General features: G+C 36.3%; 1 protein-coding gene across 7 annotated transcripts in view; it reads right to left on the reverse strand.

Moving 5' to 3' along the window:
• Positions 1-1,471: 1,471 nt before the first annotated feature.
• Positions 1,472-24,846, reverse strand: part of LOC113892698 (protein tilB homolog) — a 30,264-nt gene continuing 6,889 nt past the window's right edge. Inside the window, exons 2-8 of one of the 7 annotated variants that reach the window (XM_027541915.1) lie at positions 23,349-23,493; positions 18,218-18,311; positions 12,216-12,334; positions 9,470-9,612; positions 4,935-5,132; positions 2,770-2,831; positions 1,474-1,655 (exon numbers count right to left, since the gene is read on the reverse strand). In XM_027541915.1, the coding sequence (XP_027397716.1) occupies positions 2,786-2,831; positions 4,935-5,132; positions 9,470-9,612; positions 12,216-12,334; positions 18,218-18,311; positions 23,349-23,493 (745 nt within the window). In that variant the 3' untranslated portion in view covers positions 1,474-1,655; positions 2,770-2,785. The other 6 variants (XM_027541924.1, XM_027541897.1, XM_027541906.1 and 3 more) reach the window with 6 other exon arrangements.

Genomic DNA, 24,846 nt, shown 5'->3' on the forward strand with positions numbered 1-24,846 from the left:
AAAGTACCATCTTGAATTTTAAAATTAGAACCAAATTATTAGAAGAGACAGCAAAAGTGTTGAAAGGTGTTCAGGGTTTGAATCTTGGGTTTGCCCTGTGACCTACCTTTATCATCAATCTTAAACAAATTACTTAACCCCTCTGAGCTTCAGATACTCCTGCCTATAAAATAATAACCACAACCTCACAGTTTTTTGAGGACTTAAAGATGAATGTACAGTTTCTGTCCTATGTCTGATGCATAATAGATATTCAAAAGTTACAGCTATTTTTATTAATATTTTACTCTTTTTTAAACCACTGTCAATATACTTCTCTGTTTTTTCTAGCCAGGCCCATTCCTAACTTAGATACAGTTTCTAGGTTTTGTATCCCTTTTCATGCTGTGTTATCTGACTGGAAGAACCTGCTACTACCTGGGAAGGTCTACGATTCTTCAATATCCATCTCAGATGGCTTCCTGTAATTTAAAATGAAATCTCTTCCTTTCACTTACTCATATAATAGCTATTCATAACACAGTTCTTTGAATTTAAGGTCTTTGTGTGCAATCTTCAATCATTCATAAGATCCTTGAGGGAAGGGCCTGTGTCTTGGTCTTGTTAGAATCTTTGTTATATAATTTTACAAGCAGAAGTTAGTTGGCAGAATGATTCAGAAAGCATGTTATTTATTTCCTGCTAGGATCTCTAGATAATCAATAAACCATCTTAGGAAAACCTTAATTCTGCAACTCCATTGATCTTTATCAATAAAAAAAATATAGTCATAAGTTGTTTTGGGTGTTGACCTTTCTGTAAATTTTGAAAGCAATGAAAGTGAATTGTGTTCTTTCTTATTAGCACATAGGGAAGGCAGTCTCAAAATTGTATTTGTGAAATTCTCTAAAAAGAAGCTTTACCATTATTGTTTATTTTCTAAGTACTCCATGAATAGCATATGGCTTAGGACCTCCCTAAAGTTCTGCTGTGTGAAAATCACTAATAAATGACAGAATATTTAAAATGAAGAATCCAGTGCATGTGATTTAAAATTGTACAAGGTGCTTCTAATCGTCCCTTTTCCTTCTGATAGGTTCAGATATTTAAAGCAGTACATTCTAAGTAAGGAGCTTATAGTCTTAGGGGTGGACCAGAAGAGTCCCTGGAGCATGGGAAAACTGTAGAGCCCTTATTTATGTTAAATTTTTATGGCCATCATTTAAAAATCTTTAATTCTATGTTTTTAAATAGATGTTATATATTCATTTTAGTATTTTATGTATACAACTTCTAAAAATATTAAACAGTAAATTAATAAAATAAAATTATTTAAATTATTTAAAATCTATGTGCTCAAAATTTATTTACTGATAAGGCATAGAATTTTAAAAACTGGAGAAAACGGGATAAAAGAAAAGCAATAGATATATAAATATATAATATGTGTGTGTGTATATATATATATATATATATATATAACAAGTCATAATACTTAGTCATACATTTCTTGTTTATTCATTTTTAAAAACAATGGTGGTGGCTTGTTTCTATACAGATTTCATTAGGATACAATACATATTTTTGAAAAAATATTGGTTTCTGGTGGTGGAGTATCTTCTGGTAGCTTCAGGATCCCATCCAGCATTTTTAAGTTTGGCAAACAGGAGAACACTCTAAAGCAAAAGTTAAAGAAAAAAAAGTAACTGTACCGAACAAAAGAATTGTATTTCACTTACTCTGTAAATGAGTGGACTTTGCCTATTGTTAAAAGGAAGATGAGTGGCTATCACTTTATTCTGTTTTCCTTATCTTTGCAATGACATTAAGGTAAAATACAATTTGTGTTGATTGAGCTGATGACCCTGTCATAGATTGCCTCTCTGGAAGCTGCTAGATCGTTCAGCAGATTCTAAGTATTGAGCAGAGGAGTGAAACTGCATACACTCTGTTTTCATAAGAGAACATCATTCCAGTTTTTACAATGTCCTATGAAGAAAAAAAAAATCAATGAGTGGATTTAGCTAACTAACCATGAGAGAAAGAATGAGATCATGAGATATGTATACATTATAAAATTGGAAGCTGTTTTTTAAAGTAAAGCAAGTCTGAGTTGTCTAGTGATAGTTAAGGAAGAATTCTGGATGAGAGTTATAAGAGGGGGTGGGAAACAATTTTGTGCTGAGTTATTTTCTCTTGACAGAGGAGCTCACATTTCAAATTTAGACAGTCACTTCCAGCTTCAGGAGGTGGTCTTTCATGTCAACCCAGTTAAACAGTAGCCATATGCCTAGCAGCTTTATAAAGCAGCGTTTTCTTTCGAGTGGACAGCTTTCCTGACTGGGGAGTTCTGGTGGCTCAGGCCAGAGGAAATGGAAGACAGTGGCGTTGGCCCAGGATGAAAGATGCTGAACCTTTCAGGAGACATGCCATGCCGACTAATGATGGTGCCAACCTCCTGGAATACTCCCATTGGCTGCATGATTTTCTTAGCTCTAAATGCTTTCTGCACATTATCTCATCCTCAAAACAATCCTGTCAAGTTAGTTTTTACCCCCTATTTTAAGTAACTTATCCAAGATCATAAAGCCTGTAGGTGATGGACTAAAGATTAAAATCTGTCTTCTGGCTCCAGTTTTCAGACTTGGCAGGAACTCCTAGTCCCCCCCTTTCTTTTTTTAAAGTCAAACTATTGGTGAACTAAGATAATCCTGACTTCTGAAGAATGGTAAAAGAATTTGCCTGTGGGTGTCCCAAGAAGTGGGCTGCCCTCTACCTCCTGGGACTTACACCATTAGCTCTATCATTAAGTCCTTTCTCTTTTGAACTGTGCTGTCTTCTTATTGGAGGATCTGAAACAAAGGAGGAAGGGAAGACAGTCACAATTCTAGGTGTCAGTGATCAAGAAAAGCTTATACTTAAATATTCTGATCGTGATGTAAAGGGTCACTGAAAGTCTGGCCTAAATCCTCAACACAAATGTACCCAGTGACAAAATGAATGCCGCTGTAATCCTCATGTGGATTTTTGGCTAGATAATTAAACCTAAATTTGGATGAACTTGAGACTTCAGCTTAGTGCTTCAGTAGGAGTGAATACTTAAATCCTTCTCTCATGCTTTAAAATGACCACATCTTTCTGTTTAAAGCAACCCTGCACTACCTTGGTCAATACAACCTGGCTTTTTGTAGACTTGATTGTCAGTATGTATGCACCTTGGACTCAATCCAATCGAATTAATACTAAACAAATAGAAGAACCTCATTATATCCTTCTTTTCCACATAAATTCTATACCACCTCATGAATTCTGAAGACAGCTTTATAGTGAGACTTCAGGGCATATCAGATTTCAGACAGTTAATCTAACACTATTGTTATAAGGCATTCTTTGAAGAGAGGCAAGTGACTGAGTTGGGACCAAAGTGTTTTCTAAAATCCCACATATTAATTAACCAAACTGAAATACAATACTAATAAATATTTTTAAGACAGACATGTGCTATTTTATGAATGACATTGAAATGTCTAACTAAAACTCCTCTGACTGTAGGAAATAGAATTAATTTTAAGCTTCAAAACATTATTTTGGTTAAATATTAGTTCAATATTAAAGCAACTGTGCCACCAGATTTTGCTTATATAATATCAATTTGAGAATTTATTGTCACAGAATATGAAATTTTGCTTTCAGACTATAGTCAAAGGGAAAACAATTGCAGTAATGAGATTTACGTAGTAACAACAGAGATTAGAATTTTTATTTTGACAATTCTCATTGCACATCATGGACTGAAGAGTCTGATATTATACAGGCCTCTAGAATATAGTTGCTATTATGGGAAAATGCCAGTATGAGAAAGGAAAGTGGTGAGAGAACTATATTTTGTGGAAATTGGATGTGGAGGAAGGACTATAATCACAGACCAGAATGGAGCCTAGAAATGATCTAACCCTTTGTGAGACAGATTCAGAGTGAGAGATGAGATGACTTGTGGTCATCTGGGGGCAAATATAGGTCTAGAACTCAGTTGCTTGTTTCTACCATTTTAATTTCCATAAGTATACTAACAGTGTGGGCTGCCAGGTGGCTCAGTGGTAAAGAATCTGCCTGCATTGCAGAAAATGCAGAAGACATGGTTTCAGTCCCTGGGTCAGGAAGATCCCCTGGAGGAGGGCATGGTGACCCACTTCAGTTTTCTTGCCTCAAGAATCCCATGGACAAAGGAGTCTGACAGGCTACAGTCCACAGGGTCTCAAAGACTCAGGCACAACTGAAGCAGCTGAGCACACACACGTACTAATAGTGGTGCTGGGAATTAGCTGCAGATAAATGGATGGACATATTACTTGGTGCACACTCAAGGTTGTTTAGATTCCATTATTATCACCATTAAGAATGTTCCTAATATTGACAAAGAAATAAAAATGGTTTATTCTTGGAAGGTTTCCAGCTCTTTCAACCACCAGAGGAGATCGAATCAATTACTTTTTTTGTATTCACTTAATTAATGGTGCCCTTGTGGCCCAAAGATATGAAAATAAAACCAGAGAATAAACAGTTTATAAGATGGTCACTTGGGCCTTGATGAGAACCTACATTTAGAAATTTTATAAAAGACATCTGCTGAATATCATGAGAGAAAATGCATAGGATTTGCAAGTCTAAAATTAAATATCTAAGTTTATGTATAGTCCCATTACAGGAGGAGCCTAAAATTTGCACAGCATTGTAAATTAACTGACAGAAGAGTATATTAAAAATTAAACACACACACAAGATCAGTTCAAATCAGTTCAAATCTCACTTTAGGTGAGATTAGAAGCATGAATTGTTCAACACGCAGTAGATAAGCTAAATACCTGCTGAGCAAATTTAAGCAAGATGGGAACAATGGTTAAAAGTATAACATTCAATGAAGTAGAAAAGATGACTTAAAGCATTTGGGACCTCACCGTTTTCGGTAGTTTTGGTGAAATTCACAAGGGTTCCTCTTGAGCATAAGGGATTCCAGTGGCGTGCACCGTAAGCTGGACAGCCCAGTCAGAGTCTCAATATGGTTGTCAGCCAAGGATAAATGCTGTATCTGAGGGATCTTTGGCAATTGCTTGAAAGATGTGAGATGGTTTTTGTTCATATTTAAAACTCTGCAACTGTATATAAAATATAAACATCCTGTCATTTGTCTCCTAAAGAGGATGGTGAACTACCAAATACTGCAAAGCACTAGCATGCCTCACCTAGACTATGACACCTCAAAGGTGTGACAGGGACATTTTCTACAAATATGGTGGGAAAGAAAAACAAAATATGTATATTAAAATATTAAGAGAAAATAAACAGGGCAGATAAGACTGAAAGCTTGTCTAAGGCAAGACTATGTTTTCTTTTCACTGTGTTTGGTTCTTGGTGACTTCTCAATAAGCCCTGGATGAAAGAGTAAAGGGCTGCTTGAAATCTCAGCAATATAAAAGTTCACTCAAAGCTTCTGAAGAGTATTGCCCCTAAGTAGTGAGATTATAATTGTTTTCCTTTCTTTCTACTTTTCTGTACTTAAATTCAATATTGAGAAAATAGTATTTAAAAAATTTTTTAAAGTCCTTTTTTTTAATGCAAAAGAAAGCTAAAATTACCCTTGGGAACAGAAATATGTGTTAGGCATTGAGGTTGAATACATTTTCCTGACAGAATATAATGCTTCTTAATATTTTGCCTTAAAACCATAATTGTATAAAACCATGCCATTAAAGAAAATAATTCCAAATCCATCACTGACGCCTTGCCTTACAGAAAAATTCCTTTATGCATAAGCTGGGATTTAATACTCTGAGGGAAACACAGGGTATTTATTTATAAACCTCATGGCCCACAAAGACACTTGGTAAATAATTATCGCTGAAGGCCTGGCGTGCTGCGATTCATGGGGTCGCAAAGAGTCGGACACGACTGAGCGACTGAACTGAACAGTAAACATGGTGCTAAACAGAGAGATGACAGTCACACAGCAGCATGACAAATTAAATTCACTTTGAACCGCCCCGCACATTTCATTGTAATTTTTCACATCCATTATTTTCATTTCCCTTGTTTCCTTCCATTTTCCATAGGGATATTTTGCAGTCTTAACCATATCTTTGATAACTTCAGGTTTCCACTCTTTCCTAGGTGTGTGCCATGTAAACAGTTGTATCTGACTGTTCTTGCTTGGAGAATCTCAGGAACGGGGGAGCCTGGCGGGCTGCCGTCTATGGGTTGCACAGAGTCGGACACGACTGAAGTGACTTAGCAGCAGCAGTAGATGTTTTTCTGGAACTCTCTTGCTTTTTCGATGACCCAATGGATGTTGGCAATTTGCTCTCTGCTCCTCTGACTTTTCTGAATCCAGCTTGCACATCTGGAAGTTCATGGTTCACGTACTGCTGAAGCCTGGCTTGGAGAATTTTGAGCATTACTTTGCTAGCGTGTGAGATAAGTGCAATTGTGCAGTAGTTTGAGCATTCTTTGGCATTGCCTTTCTTTGGGATTGGAATTAAAACTGACCCTTTCCAGTCCTGTGGCCACTGCTGAGTTTTCCAGATTTGCTGGCATATTGAGTGCAGCACTTTCACAGCATCATCTTTTAGGATTTGAAATAGCTTAACTGGAATTTCATCCCCTCCACTCACTTTGTACATAGTAATGCCTCCAAAGGCCCACTTGACTTCACATTCCAGGATGTCTGGCTCTGGGTGAGTGATCATACCATCATGATTATCTGGGCCATGAAGATCTTTTTTGTATTAGTTCTTCTGTGTATTCTTGCCACCTCTTCTTAATATCTTCTTCTGTTAGGTCCATACCATTTTTGTCCTTTATCGAGCCCATCTTTGCATGAAATATTCACTTGGTATCTCTAATTTTCTTGAAGAGATCTCTAGTTTTTCCCATTCTATTGTTTCCCTCCATTTCTTTGCATTGATCTTTGAGGAAGGCTTTCTTATCTCTCCTTGCTATTCTTTGGAACTCTGCATTCAAATAGGTATATCTTCCATTTCTCCTTTGCTTTTTTTGCTTCTCTTCTTTTCATGGCTATTTGTAAGGCCTTCTCAGACAACCATTTTGCCTTTTTGCATTTATTTTTCTTGGGGATGGTCTTGATCCCTGCCTCCTGTACAATGTCATGAACCTGCATCCATAGTTCATCAGGCACTCTGTCTATCGGATCTAATCCCTTGAATCTATTTGTCACTTCCACTATAATCATAAGGGATTTGATTTCGGTCATACCTGAATGGTCTAGTGGTTTTCCCTACTTTCTTCAATTTCAGTCTGAATTTGGCAATAAGGAGTTTATGGTCTGAGCCATAGTCAGCTCCCAGTCTTGTTTTTGCTGACAGTATAGAGCTTCTCCATCTTTGGCTTCAAAGAATATAATCAATCTGATTTCGGTATTGACCATCTGGTGATGTCCACGTGTAGAGTCTTCTTTTGTGTTGTTGGAAGAGGGTGTTTGATATGACCAGTGCATTCTCTTGACAAAACTCTACTAGCCTTTGCCCTGCTTCATTCTGTACTCCAAGGCCAAATCAGCCTCTCATATTCACCATCGCACAGATCCTCAGTCAATTGGATAATGTTAGGGGACATGACTGACAAACCAAGTGTGATTTTTCTCCTGGGGCAACAGAGAAGGAGGCTATGAATATACATGCATCAATTTTTTACTCTCTTGATACATTGATTTGACAGTTGTAGAGTCTGAATTGCAATTATATAATTTACATTATACATTGTATTTCTGAAGAAAGAAAGGCCAAAAGAATACATCTAAAGAATACTAAAACTGGGTCTTCTTTTCTTTAATGATAAGAGTTTCCTTTTTTCTCTCTTTTTTATATAAGATAGGAAAAATTTGGAAGTTTACTGATTTGGATCAAGTCAAATTCACATACCCCAAATTAATGGTCTTCTAGCGTAGTGTTTCTAAAGTATGCTATGTGACTATTAATATTTTTTCTTGTACATTTATTTAAATAAGTATTACAAAATATAACCAATACATCCTTATTTTGTCCCTAGAAGAGAGGCTAAGGGGAAAAATAGAACAAATTAACATCAAGTAACTGATGCTGGGAAAAATTGAGGGCAAGAGGAGAGTGGCGTGACAGAGGATGAGATGGTTGGATGGTATCACTGTCTCAGTGGACAGGAGTTTGAGCAAACTCAGGGAGTTAGTGAAAGACAGAAAAACCTGGCATGTTGTAATTCGTGTGGTCACAGAGTCGGACATGACTTAGTGACTGAACAACAAACTGAATGAATTAAAATGGCAGTGATATTAAGATTCCTCTGAAAACTTTTATTTTGGTATTTTTAAATTTGTCATTTGAAAAGAACATAAGTAAAATCAAATGTTACACAAGTCTGTCTAAAGTTGGGTAGGGACTTTGAAAATGACTGAAGATCTTCAGGGATCATTGCATATTCTGCCACTTCCTCTGTCTGCTGGCCCGTTTCGCTCCCATGTTAACTGTGATGAGCTCTTTTCGTTGCCCCGCCTCAGCCCCGGCTCAGAGATGTAACTTAACTCGCTCGAGGATTTACCTTTCCTTCTTGTTGCTGCTTAATATTTCCTAATTCTTTTCTGGGAAGTTCTGTCTGCCCCTCTGATGGCTACCACAGCTTGCTCTAGCTATACACCTGCTTGGTGAAGCAAAGGGCAGCTCCCCACAGAGTTCTCAAGCAATCCTGAGCAAGGAGGCAGATTATCTTTAATATTATCTTTAGTGTCCTTGGGACATCAAAGAGTCCACATAAATTAAAATTTCTTTTATGTCTGTCACTGTTCTCATTGACAACTCCTACCCCTCTATTAGAATGTAAAGAATTTTATCTTAAATCAAATAAGAGATTAAATTGAAAATAAATAAAATGTTCTCAGTTAAAAAAAAATTTCTTTTTTAAAGCAAGTGAACCTGAAGTCAAGACTCTTGTTAACTACCTATAGAGTCTTTCCCTGTAAATGGTCAATAAACATGACTAAAAATCACTATCTTACAATGATAATGTGTATATAATATGATTGTATTTCCAGTTCACTACACAAGGAACATAGCAAGCTTTTCTGCCGATATGTCCTATGATTATTAATTATTCCCCTAAGAACTGATAATAACAATATTAATTTGAAAAGGAATAGATTTTTCCTGCTAAATTGTGACAGTTTGATTTATAAATTTCCCTTTTTGCCTTGCTCAGACATCGCTTAGCACTCTCACTTTCTTTTTTTTTTTTTCATTTTTATTTTATTTTTTTTAAATTTTATTTTATTTTTAAAATTTACATAATTGTATTAGTTTTGCCAAATATCAAAATGAATCAAAAAGCACTTTCACTTTCAAGGCCTGACCACATGAAGGGAGCCACAATAGGTAAAGACATTGATCACATGTACCCATATAATAAAGACTTGACTTTAACTTAGAAACTGGACATGCTAAGGAGAAGGTACCTTGGCAATCTTAAGGCACTTAAATCCACCAGTGAATTGTCCACTAACCAGAGGGTTTCAACTCGAATTAGTCTTCTAAGAATCCTGTTAAAATTTTCAACTTGATAAGGGTCCCCCAAATCCTGAAATGAAAGGTTCAAATTCTGAAGGGAAAAACAAATAAAAAGAAAAAGCAAGTGCTTTGTCAACTTTTAAAAATAGTTTTTAATTTTAACTGTTATATATTTAAGTCAGCAGTTTTTACTGTTTTGTTTTTTGGTCTTCTAAAATATTCACACATCCAAATACTCACAATTATTGCAGAGATTTTCAAGATAGGAAAGGAGGATGAAGATATTGACTGGATTGTTTAGAATTAAACACCAGGTGGGAGGTGGCAGATAGAGATGGAAAGATCCTTAGACTTTGAAATTTTTCTGATATGAAAAGTAGAGGGGGTAAAGCACTGTTTGGGTTTATATGATTAGTTATCTTTGAATGTGAAAGTCACTCAGTTGTGTCTGACTCTGTGACCCCCATGGACTATACAGTCCATGAAATCTCCAGGCCAGAATACTGGAGTGGGTAGCCATTCCTTTCTCCAGGGGATCTTCCCAACCCAGGGATCGCACCCAGGTCTTTAGCCTCCTTGGAAATACTCAGAAATTTCATTTATAAAAATTTCAGAGTTAGATGCCATCATTCAAAAGATGGAAAATGTGATTTCATTTTAAAATAACCAGGGGTATATACATATATGAGGTGTGACATTGAAGAAGGTAGTGGCACCCCACTCCAGTACTGTTGCCTGGAAAATCCCATGGATGGAGGAGCCTGGTAGGCTGCAGTCCATGGGGTCGAGAAGAGTCGGACACGACTGAGCGACTTCACTTTCACTTTTCACTTTCCACTTTCATGCATTGGAGAAGGAAATGGCAACCCACTCCAGTGTTCTTGCCTGGAGAATCCCAGGGACGGCAGAGTCTGGTGGGCTGCTGTCTATGGGGTTGCACAGTGTTGGACACGACTGAAGCAACTTAGCAGCAGCAGCTGCAGTGTGACATATTTCTGAGATAGTGGATATTTTATTGTTACTTTTAACATGAGTCAACTTTGATGTCAAAGAGATTAAAACCACTCTTAGTGGTAGCATTGCTCTTGTAAACTCTATTTCTAAAAGTCAAGTTTACTTTTTTTGTTTCCAAAATTTTGCCGTAAATTTCTGTGACTAGAAATTATTGCATAAGATGACATTCCTTTTTTTAAATTGAAGCAAAATAATTTACCATTTTTAAAGAAATACAGATATCTCTATCTAAAAAAGGTCTTGATATATTCAGATATTAAACATTATGAAATTTGATACTTTAAGTTCTATTTTCCCAGAATATTAAAGGTCTTCATTCTAAACAAAACTAAAGAAATATTGAGATTATATCTATCATTCCCACATTAAACATCACCTTCTCAAATAGGCTGCTTTTCCCAATAAGTTTTTCTGTAATAGATTAGGCTTCATTTAGCCATTCGCTTGCAGTACAATTATCTAAAGGCCAATAAAACTTTCTATGAGAAATTTTTAGCAAGGTACCATTGGCCTTTGCAATATATCTACGGTTTAAATGACAGCTATAAAGAACAAATGCTTGTATACACTGGAATAATTACTTTTAAAAGAATCCTGGGAGTGGAGGTTAAAGTTTTAGGTGTGTTGTTTAAAATTTTCAAATAAATAAGTAGGTGCACTATATAAATTTTAAAGAGTGGAATGTATCCATTATAGGTGACTAATTAAAATTAATTTTAGAAAGAAAAGAAAACACTGTACTGGGAAACAATATTCTACTTTCCTAGCTTCCCTTAATAAGTTGTGTGACCTCGGGCAAATAGTTTCTTTTTCTAAAAGCTCCTTTCCTTTTTGAAAGGAAAGTGTTTGGACCAGACCCAATCTGAAGCTCCTTCCCAACCCCTAATTCTAGAATTCTATGACATACAAGATTCATCTGTGAAACAGAAGAGGCATTGGGAGATCCCAATAAGTCTCATTTCTGGAAGATTTCCTAAAATCCTCACATGCAATTTGATCACTTTGAAAAACCTCAAAAATATTGGCATCTTACTCTGTTATAAAGAAGTTCATTATTCTTTTATTGCTACCAATGTTTATTTTTCACAGTTAAGTCTTCAGTCCTCTGCTTAGCCATGACTTGAAAGCTTGAGTGATGGCAACCTCACAGGTGGGTAATGGTTGAGAGCTAACTATGGGAACTGTTTCAATGCTAGTGGCTCAGCCAGCTGAGTTATTTTCAGCACCAAGAAACCACATCTCAAATCCTTCACTGCTGAAAGTTTGATTTGTTCCACGATAGCTCTGTTCGGACCCCAGTGGCTGCCCTAGATCATTAAAACTTTTAGCTTTTGCCACATCATTCAGAGTCCAGACTACATCATAAACTCATTGATAAGGATTATCATTCAACACTTGACTTTTTTATTATCAAAAATACAATTTCATTCTCCGTTCTTTTAAACTTTTTCCAAAGTTCAGCAATATCAATATAAAATGATTAGAAAATAAGTAGCATGTCTTGATGAAGATAAAGGGTGGGGAAAAGAGATGGATCACCAGTCACAACTATTTTCAGAGAAATTTCTAGAGATGTGCTTAAATGTGTTTTGATGTTTATTCTGGCAATTGATCTTTCTAAAAAATGCCATAATTTAGTCAACGAAGGACATATACTGTTTTTTTTTTTTAAGCTCTCACCATGCAGTCCTCCCAGTTTTCCTGCAGCCACGTTTCCCATTTGTTTTTCTCAAGGACTCTTTTCTGTGAAGGCAAAGTACATTCCTCCTCTCTGAAGAGCAGCTCTTCGGCAGAGGGTCCTGAGCAGAAATCACAAGGTGAGATCTTGGAAGTAGGTTCCGGAAAACAGGACCAACACCCTCGCTGGATGCTTGACTGGTTGTTTTAAACTTCCACTTGATATTAGGACTGAGGGAGATAGAATTGAACTCTTATGCCCCAATAGTGTGAGCATTAACAAAATGTGATGTATGTGACTAAATACACTTCTGCCTGCCTAATCAGGCTGGGGGAGAGATGGGGACAGAAGAGGAGCCAGGACTTGACCACTATGAACACTTTCTAATTGTTTAAAATTATTTTCCCTGAAATTTGCTGAATAACTCTCATGTCTTCCAAACAAAATACAGTGAAACCTCTAATGTGAAAACACTAAATCAGATGCCCAGGTATGACAATAATAGGTTAATCAAGAAATGATTATTAAATATTTAAATCCCCCAGTTCCTGTGTTTCTCTTCCTGCTGCCAGAAACCTTGAGGCCATCTCTGATGAGCTTACTTCCTAGGCCTTCCCATCACCAGATGAGTTATACAAGAGAAAGGAAATAGCAAACAAATCAGCAATTTTATTTCTTTTTCATCTGTTTTACTTTTTTTCAGTTTACAGTAAAGTGAATACAGTTACCAGAAAAAAATAGGGCTGTAGATTATTTTAATTTAAATTTTTCACAATCTGCTACCGATGGTCTAGTTTTCTGCAGAGGATCAAAAGTCAGCTTTAACTTAAATTCTCACATATAGATTTCTTTTTAAATGCAATTTAGCACAGTACTATGACAAATATTGTGAGGTTCAGAGAAAATTTGATGACTTTCTAGAGTAATTAAAAGGGAGGAATGACCTCTATTAACTGTAGGGAAAAGTCAACATGTGGAGTTAACTTTTAATCTTACATCAATTACTTCTAGCTCAAGCAAGTGAGAAAAATCACCAGTATAGTGGCTTTAATCTTCATGTAATTTTCTGTTTAGGGATCATGAAGTCACTCTTGACTTTCTCTTTTGTCTCTTAACTCAATAAACCACCTAATCTTACCAGTTTTCCCCTTGAGAATCTGTCCCTTCCTTTTCAATGTCCAGGCACTCACATCTTCCTATCTGAACTGTAAGTACTTTCTGTTAGATCTCCTGCTTTGTAATCTTCTCTTCTTCAGCATAAATGACACAAATTGCTACCCAGCTCTCCTAAAAACAGCGTTTACCATGGGACTGATATTTTCAAAACCTTTCAGAAGTTTCTTATTGCTTATCAAATAAAGATGGAAAAGCCTAGTTCATCAGGCAATGTTTTCTACAATCTTATCCAGGTCCCCATTTCCAAACTCATTTCCTGCTATTTTCCAGCCTTATTGTCCTCTAAATCAGGTTTGCACATAACTTCCAGGGTTGGGGAAAGGGTATTTTATTTTCAGTCTGGAGTTAAGTAGCAGGTAATTGTCTGACTCCAGATGATTAATTTGACTTTTCTGAGCTGTTCAGTTTTCCACGTCTGCGAAAATATGGGGAAGTCTAGCATCAAGGGCCCATCAAAGGCTGAATTTGGTGAGAAATTATGTTTGAAGTCCACAATGTTTTATAAAGATTTTATAAATTTCTAATTTATAAAATTATTTCTAATACTTTTAGACCAACATAGGTTTTCTTATTGTCATAGACCCTGACACTCCTATCATGCTGCCACAGGCACACTTCACTCTCTCCTGATGCCAATCAAGCCCCTGAAAGCTACCCTAAACTTTGTTGTTTAGTCCCTGAGTCATGTCTGACTCTTTTGAGACCCCATGGACTGTAGCCCACTAGGCTCCTCTGTCCATGGGATTTCCCAGGCAAGAATACTGAAGTGGGTTGTCATTTCCTTCTCCAGGGGATCTTCTCCACCCAGGGATCAATCCCACATCTGCATTGGCAGGCAGAGTCTTTACTGCCGAGCCACCGGGTTTGATTTTAATTTGCTCCCAACTCTAACATCTTGTATTCTAAGAGTCAGACCTGGCACCATTTGTACCCACTTCTCCTCACTCCATTTTTTCTGGAATGCATGGTTTCAAAGGTGAAAAGAACACAGAAACGATATTGAAGGTTCAAGAACAAACTTTGCTTTTTGTGGCAAGTCTGTCTGGACTCTGATGGGTGATAATGAGTCCATTTGAGATGGATTTATGGAAGGCAATAAGAGCAAGAGGCCAATGCTTCATTATTTTGACAAAAACATCAGTTCTTTCATCAGACACAGGTGGAAGCCAAGAATCTAACCTGCGCTTTCAGGCATTTCTCTCATAACAAGCTGTAATGTTGCCACTCAGGAAATTACATAGCCGGAAGGTGGTAGTATCCCAGCTACTTTACAAATTAAATATCCTTGTACTAGGAAATCTCCTTCTTCATTGATTAGGATGATTGGAATTAAAACTTATAGAACTGGAAAAACTGGACCAGTCAACTCATTGACTGAGGAGACCTCAGGTTTTATTGTCTTTATGTATACCCTCTCCCCCACACCAAATTTGGTAGCTTTCTTTGTGCAATAGCTATACCAGAGTTATTAAACTCTGCCCTGTATTTTTTGTTTGATATCTATTGATCTTCTGCTCTTTCAATTATTTCTTTTTAAAGCAGCTTGCAAAGATTTCTTTGAAGTTAGAAGCCAAAGGTCACTTCCACTGTGAGGAGATGTATTAAATTGGATTCTTTTTATTAAAAAAAACCCTCAGACCTGCTTGGTAATTGAAGATATATCTCAGCAGCTGAGAACTGAAATCTGGAATATCTGACAGCCCAGAGATGTTGGCTTTCACCTGCCATCTCTGAGCTTGTTCTTTGTCCCTTCATCGGATTTCTAACTCCTAACAGCAGTGACTGAATTAACTTGCTGGAGGATTTTCAAACAGGAAGAATCAATTCTTTTTTTTTTTTTAATGTTATTTTATTTTTAAACTTTACAGTATTGTGTTAGTTTTGCCAAATATCGAAATGAATCCGCCACAGGTAATTCTGCCAACAATATGCTCTTTGGCTTCATTTAATTGGGAGGAGGTAAGTCAGTCTCTATCTGGCAATCAAAGCCCTGGGAAATTGCTGTTTATCACACACCAGCTAACCTTTCTTTTCTTGGGAACTCTTCCTGAATGTACAACTGGGGCAACTAAGATCAACTGCAGTAATTTTGATGGGTGTTTCAGGATCTAATCTAGAAAGAGGGGGCATTCTTAGAATGCTTTTGAAATGTACTTGTTCTCCATCTCACACAAAAAAACACTTAAGCAAAATTTAGGGCAATGAACAAGGGACATCTGTTTTCTTCATGGCTTGAGTTGATGGGATTTTTCACTGGTTCCTATCCCCTAGATCATGTTCCATTCCTTTTACGACCAGTCACTTGTGAGAGATTGGGTGTTGTTAATGGCCTAATGGAAGCAAAATGTGCCTTATCTCTGGAGAGCGATGCTATCCTCTGCATGAATGACCACTGGGATCTTCATGAGGGCTGATTTTGCTGAGTGATGACCTCAGCACATGACTTGCCTGCTTAGATCAGAGAAGGAGGGAGACAGCTGGACTCTTTACACATGCTCCTTTTCAGTTTACTCCTAGATTTTTATTCTCCTGTCATCTCCTCCAGTTTCTTCAGTTTTGCAGTTCTCTCTAAATCTCAACTCTCCACCTGTCACTCCAAATGCAATTTATTTTGCCTCATGGTGGCTGCCACAATTATCAACAACCTCCTCCAACATACACCTGCATAAATGCCAATACGCTTACATTCTGTTCCCAGTGTTTCACTTCCTATTCAAATGTATTCCTTTCCTGCCTCTCTCCAAGCCCCCTCAACCAGTTTTTCCCATAGTAGGGATCTCAGATCACCTGCAACAGAATCGCCTATAATAATTTTAATAAATTCAGATTCCAGGGCCCCACTGCATACTAACTACATCAGATGCTTCAGGCATAGGGCCTGGGAATCCGTGTTTTCCACACACTTCCAGGTAACTTGTGCACACACTGAAGTTTAAGAGCTTACTAAACTCTGCCTTCTTTAGCTCCTTATGTAACCCTTTCTCTTTCTTTTGTTGATGAACTCTGTACCTGTGACATACATGGCCTCATGGCCTCTGATCTCCTTCCTTCCTTCCTAATTCCCCATAATTTATTTTTTATTGTTTTTTTTTTATTACAATTTCTTTAAAGTAGGTCTTTATTGGTTATTTACTTTAAATATAGAAGTGTGTACATGTCACTAATTTCCCATAATTTGTTGCTCCTAGAAAAATATTCTAAGGTCTCCAAAGGAAAGTATAATTTACCTCTAATAGTACTATCTAATAACATTTTATTATTATAAAATATATTAATATAATATATAATTAAATTATTACATACAATAATGTTTTATTATATAAGCAGTGAATGCTTAGCTGCAAATAGATATGGTAGAGTTAAACCATAAGAGCATATTTAACTCACAGTTTTATAAAAAGATGTTATTTTAATCACCTTTGTCATTTGAGTTTGAGTGAACGAAGAAAAGCATTAGTGGGTAAAGTAATGCAATTGAGAGGTGGAAATGGGCAGATGAATATACCTATAGCAACTTTGCTTATATCAATATTACAATTGTATGATAGACAATGTATCTGCAAGTCTACAAATACAGATGTAAATTAGCCAAGATACTTGATATTTTGTAAAGACCAAATGCTCACTGCAGCAGGAATTATGTCTAATATTATTTCATCCACTTAAGAAGGATGCAAAAAGATAACAGTCTCTGTTCCTATAGAACTTATAATCTATTGCAGCTATTTCTAGAAATAAAACATTATGTATATCGAGGGCTTCAGATTAAAAATCCTTCATACTGTTATACCGGCACACTTATAAAATCTGACAGTATGAAAGAGGAATAATAAAGCCTTGGTTATTTTACCAAGTTTAAAATGTTTAGTGAAAATGCATAATGAGACTACTGGTTTATTTAGATTCTCTTTTAATGCTTTTTTAATCAATGTAGGATTAACCAGCTTAAAGTCATCCACTGAAGTAACAGTGTTATTCATGATCATAAAACTCCAACAAAGATCATTGGTTAAATAAATTTAATAATATCCTTATGATGGAAAGATATGCAACTTCTAAACAATTTGTTTAGAGTAATGTTTATAACATGGAGGAAAGAAAGGCTCACAATATCAGGTGAAAAAACTCAAAAAATACAGATGTCCACATTATTTTGTAAGGAAATATATACATGCTTTTCAAAAAAAAGACTAAATGGAAAGAAAAGTCACAGTGACTATTTCTGGATAATTGAATTACAGGTTCTTCTGTTTCTGTTTTCTAATATAGAACATTATTATTTATATGATCAGCTATAAGATTATGTTTTTAGGGCTTCTTTGGTGGTCAGTGGTTGAGTCTGCCTTGCAATGCAGGGAACACTGATTTGATCCCTGGTCTAGGAAGATCCCACATGCCACTGAGCAGTTGAGCCCATGCACCACAACAGCTGAGCCCGCATTCTAAAGCCTGAGAGCAGCAACTACTGAGTCCACACACTGAAGCTACTGAAGCCCTTGCACCCCAGAGCCCACACAGAAGCCCAATGAGAAGCATGTGCACTGCAATGAAGAGTAGTCCCCCCTCACAGCAAGTAGAGAAAGCCCACACACAGGAACAAAGACCCACCACAGCCCAAAAGTAAAATAAACAAATGAATAAATCTTAAAGGAAAAAGAGTATGCTTTTAAAGGTGGTTTCACTATATTAACAACTATATGGTCTTGAAAAAGGAAATTTTTCTACCTCTGGGTCATACAGGTTTTTATCCCCAAGTAATGTCTTGTTATCTTCAAAAAACATCTACTAAGAGCATGTACAAAAAGATCACACACTTCTGTTCCTTTACCTTCTCTTACTCGTGGGCAACGCAGTTGACTTCCTTGGATGTCATTTTGTTCTACTTTGTGCCAAGTGAGGTACTTAAAAGAATCTGATGGAAGCTTTAAAGTAAGAGAGAAGAGAAATATCATCTGGCGATAAATAGTTCACTTACTTTATGTGTACAAGTAATGTGAAACCATCCAAACATTAAGCTAAATTGAACTCCAGGTACCTAATGATGTGCTTATTGATGTTATGTTCGTCCAATCTAAATTATTTATTTTTATTCAGTTTTGCATCTTCCAACACCTGCAATTGATTTATGTTTGCTGACAAATGATAGCACAAATAAATATATGCACCCATTCATGAATCCACTTTACATCACCTCTAATAATCTGTCCTCTGCTATTTATTGAATAGCTCATGAGGAATCTCATTCTATTTTAGAATAGTTGTAATTGTTAAAGGTTCTTCATTATATGGACCTGAAGTAATCCCTCTGAGTTAGTCCAGTTACAAAAGCTCTGCCTTTTGAGGCTACCCAGAAGAATCCCTTCGCATGTGACTACTATTTTAAGTGTATAGTAATAGTTGTCATCCTCTTTATCATTTAGTTATTACTTATAGATCATGGTTTACAAATTATTGACTATTCAGGAGAAGCGTGGTTTTCCTTGGGAAGAGTTCCATTTTATTGACATTATTCCTAAAATGTGTGGCCAATATTGAATGAAATATTTCGGGTCTCTGCTCATCTTTCTTGTTCTGGACAATGTATTGTTGACCAGAATATGTGTCAAGATCACATCTGGGGCAATTTTATGCTGTTTGTTACTACTGAAGCTGTAGCCAATCAAAATTCCTAGTATCTTACATGACTTTTGATAGTTTCAAGGTTAGCACAAACTAAAAGGCATATTACTCAGCAAAGAACATGTTAAATACATACACCATAGATTGATTCTTCTGTTAGCCGTGTTATACCTGTACAGGCAAATCAAGGGTATTTGATTTGAAGAAGCGCCAGTACAGTATTTGGAACAACTACATTCATCTCACAGAACAGTATTTTGCATAATTTTTCTTTGCTTGAGGCTGTGTGACTAACATAAAGAACATTTTCATCATGAAAAAAGCTTATGAGGCACTGGATTAAACCAAGCTAAGCATTTATCTTTACTACAGGACTGCTCTGAACCTTTAGTATCTTAAGATATATTGTGAGTCTGTACTACAAAGTATTTTCCTAGAGTTTTAAACCATAGAACCTTTCATTCTTAGCGTAGCACATGGAACTAGCCCATCCTATAAAGCAAAATTTGGGGCAAGCTGCCTCAAAATAAATTGGGAAGAGGTGGGTTTTTAATAATCATTTAACTTTGATCTTTTACCTTCATTACTTACTTACTGAATGACCTTAGTTGGTCCATGAATATTTAAACACATTCATTTTATTTATTTATTACTTATTTTTAATAATTTTTATTGGAGTATAGTTGATTTACAATGTGTTAGTTTCAGGTGTATAGCAAAGTGAATCAGTTATACATATATCCACTCTTTTTTAGATTCATTTCTGATATAGGCCATTACAGAGTATTGAGTACAGTTCTTTGTGCTATACTGTTATTACTGTTGTTGAGTAGCTCAGTCACGTCCAACTCTTGCGACCCCATAGACTGTAGCCTGCCAGGCTCCTCTGTCCACAGGATTTCCCAGGCAAAAATACTGGAGTGAGTTGCCATTTCTTTTTCCAGGGGATCTTCCCGACTCAGGGATCAAACCTGGGTCTCCTGCATTGCAGGTAGATTCTTTACTGTCTGAGCCACCAGAGAAACCCCATTTTTTATAGTAGTGTGTATATGTCAGTCTCAATCTCCCAGTTTATCCCCCCACTTTCCGGCACTGGTGACTGTAAGTTTGTTTTCTACATCTGACATGGTTTTATTTTGGAACTGTATGACTGTGTTACCTGTTAAAGACATTTAAAAGATTTACAGCCATCAGTGATTGGTTGCACAGCTATGTAATCCATCATAATGGCAGACTGTGCAAGCTGCACAGGGAGGGAAATGGGGTGGCCACTGAATGAAGAACCAAGTGGCATCAGTGTTTCGGAAGTCTCTGGGAGGTTGAACAAATGTGCTTGAAGATAGTTGAGAGGAATGTCTGAGACTATTTTTTTTTCAAATAATAAAACACACTTTCCTTTTTAATAGCCATTCAAAAATGTACAACAGTTGAAATTGTATTTGAACTCTCTTTCTAGGGCTTCTGAGTAACCTTCCTAGATTTAATCATTATCATTACCATTTGGGTCCAGGGTATCTCTAGCCCAGGATATGGAGAGCTGTACCATGAAGCATCTTCCCTACCTTCTGCTGCTGAGTATCAGTGAGAGTTGATAGATGGCAATATTGGTGCTCAGATTTAAGAAAATTCTTCAAGGTCATATAGGTAGGTAGTTATTGAACTGGAACAGAAACCTAGCTCTGGCTGGCTAAAAAATGGTAGCTGTTTTCTCTCTGAAGCTATTAAAGAACAGTAACAGGGGCTCCTGGGTGTTGCAGTGTTGTGAGTGGTGAATGCACCCCTACCTTCTTCCCTGTTTCTCCTCCCCTTCCTTCTCTCTGAAGCAGATGTTTTTTCCCCTCTCTAAGTGATGTATTTTCTTTCATTGTGGCACTCATTTTCCAGGGAAGTTAGGTCGATGAAAATTGTTGAGTAAAATGGCCAGACCTGGTTAATTCCAAGCCTCACATTCTTTTCATTGAAACATGAATATTGTGGAAGAAAAGACTTGGGATCTGATTTTTTTTGTTACAGGGAAATTCAGTCCATTTACTTTCATAGGATAACTAATATGTTTGGTCTGATTTCTACCATCTTATTTTATATTTTTTGTTTTTTTCTTCTTATTCCCTTATTACTTCTAAAAAGTTTAACAAGTTAAATCCTCCACCAGTACTTAAAATTATGTTGGTAATTGCATTCATATTTAAATTAAGTGTAACTAAATTTCTGTATCACTTTATCCTGTAACTAAATTTCTGTATCACTTTATCATGTAACTAAATTTCTGTATCAATTTATCAAAGTTAAATAATAACTATTTTTATCCTACTCTTCCAAAGTGAGACCTTTAGCATGGTTTTATGCTTATTTTTGCTGATATACTTCCTCAAGTCATTTTACCAGAAGGCGAATGCAGGTGGTTATCTTTCCACATCTGAAAATTTCCTTTACCTTCACATAAGAGTGATCTTATTGGTCAGTTGTAGAAATTTAACTTAGAATACTGTCCCTTGTCTCATTACTTTGTAATGATTATTCTTCTGTCTTAAGTGTTCAGAATTGTGGCTTTGAGAAGGCTGTCTGTTTCTCTCTCTTTTGCTGGGAATGCCTTCTATTTGGAAGTTTATAAGATTTTCTCTTTGTCTTTGGGGCTCAGAAATTTCATCAGTATATGCCCAGGGAATCATCTTATGACTCATGAAGTTGCTCAGTCGTGTCTGACTCTTTGCGACCCCGTGGACTGTAGCCCATCAGGCTCTTCCATCCATGGGATTCTCCAGGCAAGAATACTGGAGTGGGTTGCCATTTCCTTCTCCCGGGTAAACATATTCATTTTAAAAATAACAAAGTTCTCTAACTTGATTAACAGCAACATTAAAAAGTTAATTAATGCTTGAGAAATTCTTTGGGACAATCTGGGGATTCGCTAACATACTTTCAAGTAATTCACTTATTCTTCAGAACTATTTTTAAAAAACTAAGAAACACAAACACATTTTAGATTATTGAAAAATGTAGTCTGTCTTTGGCTGTTCGGTTTACATGTTTGTGGAAGCATCTTTCCCAATCTGTTATGTGCTTTTGGAATTTTTTTTTGCTTGTTACTGTCATAGAATAAAAAAATTTTTTAAGTTAAATTTCCTGTAGTTGCCACATCCAATTGCCTTTTTGTGCTGTTTCCTGAGACTCTAGCTGGGGAAAAAATGAATTTAAGCTAAAGCTATATTGAAAATAAAGTTTCCGTTTTTCAACTGATATCTAATTTTGGGTAAAAAAACTGTGTTTTTTAAAGGAGTTATGTGGTTGATTTGGGGGTTTCTAGCATCACAGGAAAATGAGCCATTGCATTTCTTTGTTTATATCTATGAAAGGCTGTCAACATATTGCAGTTGTGTGACCATGCTTTCTTCTTAAAGGACTGGTGAATATTCCTATGTCTTACCCTGTTCTTCTTCCTTTTTTGATTTTGATGAACCAAGTGATTAACCCATTGGTTCAATAAATATTTTTGAAACTAGAATGCTTCATTTCAACTCACTAATTTATTGAAAATAAATATGGTGCCCCTGCTATGTGGCAGGCACTATCTCAGACACTAAAGATACAAAGTTAAAAAAATATGGTATTTGTGCTTGAAAAACTCATTTTCTGTAATTTGAGAGGCAAACATAGAAATCACTTATTTTCATCCAAGGAACAATTGGAAAATTTTTGAATGAAGGAAAGGAGGGACAAAACTTTGTGATTCCACTTAGATGGGTTGAAGAACAATCTTAGAAATGGTGAGTTTAGGAAGAAATTTTTTTATCTTGTGGACAAAGGATATTCCATAAAGAAAGGAGATAATTTTTAGACTAGAGACAGAATTTGAACTCAGTGGGGAAAGGAAGGGACACCATTGTTATGTCTCTGGTCATTATCTTTTCTATTCATCTCTATCTCTTTTGTTTTCCTTCCTCCACCCCAGAGTCTTTCCTTTCTGAGTTGGGACTGAGAGTAGCAATTTTCATTTTCTCCCCAGTTACAAGGATAGGTTTAAGACATGTGTGTGTGTTTGCTAAGTTGCTTTGGTCAAGTCCAGCTTTTTGTGGCCTTACTGACTGTAGCCTGCCAGATTCCTCAGTCCACGGGATTTCCCAATCAAGAATACTGAAGTGGATTGCCATGCCCTTCTCCAGGGGATCTTCCCTACCCAGGGATCGAACCTACATCTTTTATGCTCCTGCCTTGGCTAGCAGGTTCTTTACTACTAGTGCCACCTTGGAAGACATGTATACACTTATTAAAAAGTGTAAAATGTTAAGTAAAATGCAGGTTAAACTTATGACTAAGTAAAGAACTAATTAAAAAATTCTTACCAGGGATGATATTCCAGAATCAGAACGAGAATATAGTGTTCTGTTCCTGGAGAGAGCCCACAGAGTGTGTATCTCACTCAGATAGGAGCTGTAGGATGAATTAGATGGACAAGTCTTCTGATCGCTTGTGTTTTGACCTGAGGAGCTGAGCAAAAGAAAATGCTTAAGAGGTTTAAGAGGGAGGGGATATATGAATACTTATGCCTGATTCACATTTTTGCATGGAAGAAACCAATACAACATTGTAAAGCAATTATCCTCCAATTAAACATTTTAAAAAATGCTTAAAGTTTTTAAATGTAAACATCTTTGTATAAAACAATAGCCACAAATTATAAGCACCAGCTTTTCCATTTATAAGAGAGATAAATGATACCCTAGGAATTCTGTCATAGTCCTAAACACATTTTTTATGGCTGACAGTCACTTAAGGCAAATTCTCCTCCAGGTAAGACTGTCTACAGAGACTGCACATCTTAGAAAAGTAAATCTAATGGTTCACACGAAGACATGCTCATAGGATGTGAACAAGGAAATCAGCCCTAATTTTGGAATACCATTCCTGGTACAGATTTGGCTTAGGCCAAATAAGCTTTAAACTCCCTACTGGTTTTCCCACTGATCTGGGTCTTCCATTTGCCATGAAATTTCCCCAAAACCTATTATATTTCCTCAAATTGGTGGCAAACATATTAAAAATTCAGGTTCTTTAATCAATTTTACTCACTTTGAAATACTGCTCAAATAGTTCACTTAAAAACAGTCCTATTCTCTCTGTATTCCCACTGTTATGCCACTGAGATATAAAATGTCTTTTTGCTTTCCTGCATTTATTATTTACTGTTATTCTTGCACTTTTCCCTTTCTCCTCAGGAGTGGTTATGTTTCTCTTTCTGTAATTGGTACTGTATATTACTTTAGGTCAATTTAAAAATGATATCCGAGTATGCTTTTCCATGTTAAATAAAACTAGAAACTGTATCTATCTCTGGCCTCTTTTTACACTTGATGGATTATTTTTCAGGCTCTGAGAATCTTAAGAGACAGCATTCTATATTTTATGGCACAGTTATTATGAAGGTCTGTAGCAATTTTGCTTACAAGAAACTGACACATCTCTTGTATATTGAAGTTGCCTTCATGAAGTATAATGTAGAAATGTCTTTCATTTTTCATGTATTAACTGATGTGTTAGAGTAGACGAGCATAGCCATTACATCATATTCTAAAAATAGTGCTACTATGCCATTAAGTAAATAAAACTGTGCCTTGTTATCAAGGAAAAAATTATCCCTCCATCAGAAAATATATACCTCTCCAATATTCCCCAACTGAGCAATTCTTTAATAACCTGGACATGGTTTTCCTGACATTACCAAAGAATACTTTGCCATGGTAACAAATTAACAAACATTAGAAAAACATTACAGTGTGCAAAATGTATTACTCCTGAAGCGGGTAAATCCTGCTATCTCTAACCAGAGTTTTGCCAACAATC

The sequence above is a fragment of the Bos indicus x Bos taurus genome, chromosome 1 (genome assembly GCF_003369695.1).
Source record: "Bos indicus x Bos taurus breed Angus x Brahman F1 hybrid chromosome 1, Bos_hybrid_MaternalHap_v2.0, whole genome shotgun sequence".
Lineage (NCBI taxonomy): Eukaryota > Metazoa > Chordata > Mammalia > Artiodactyla > Bovidae > Bos > Bos indicus x Bos taurus.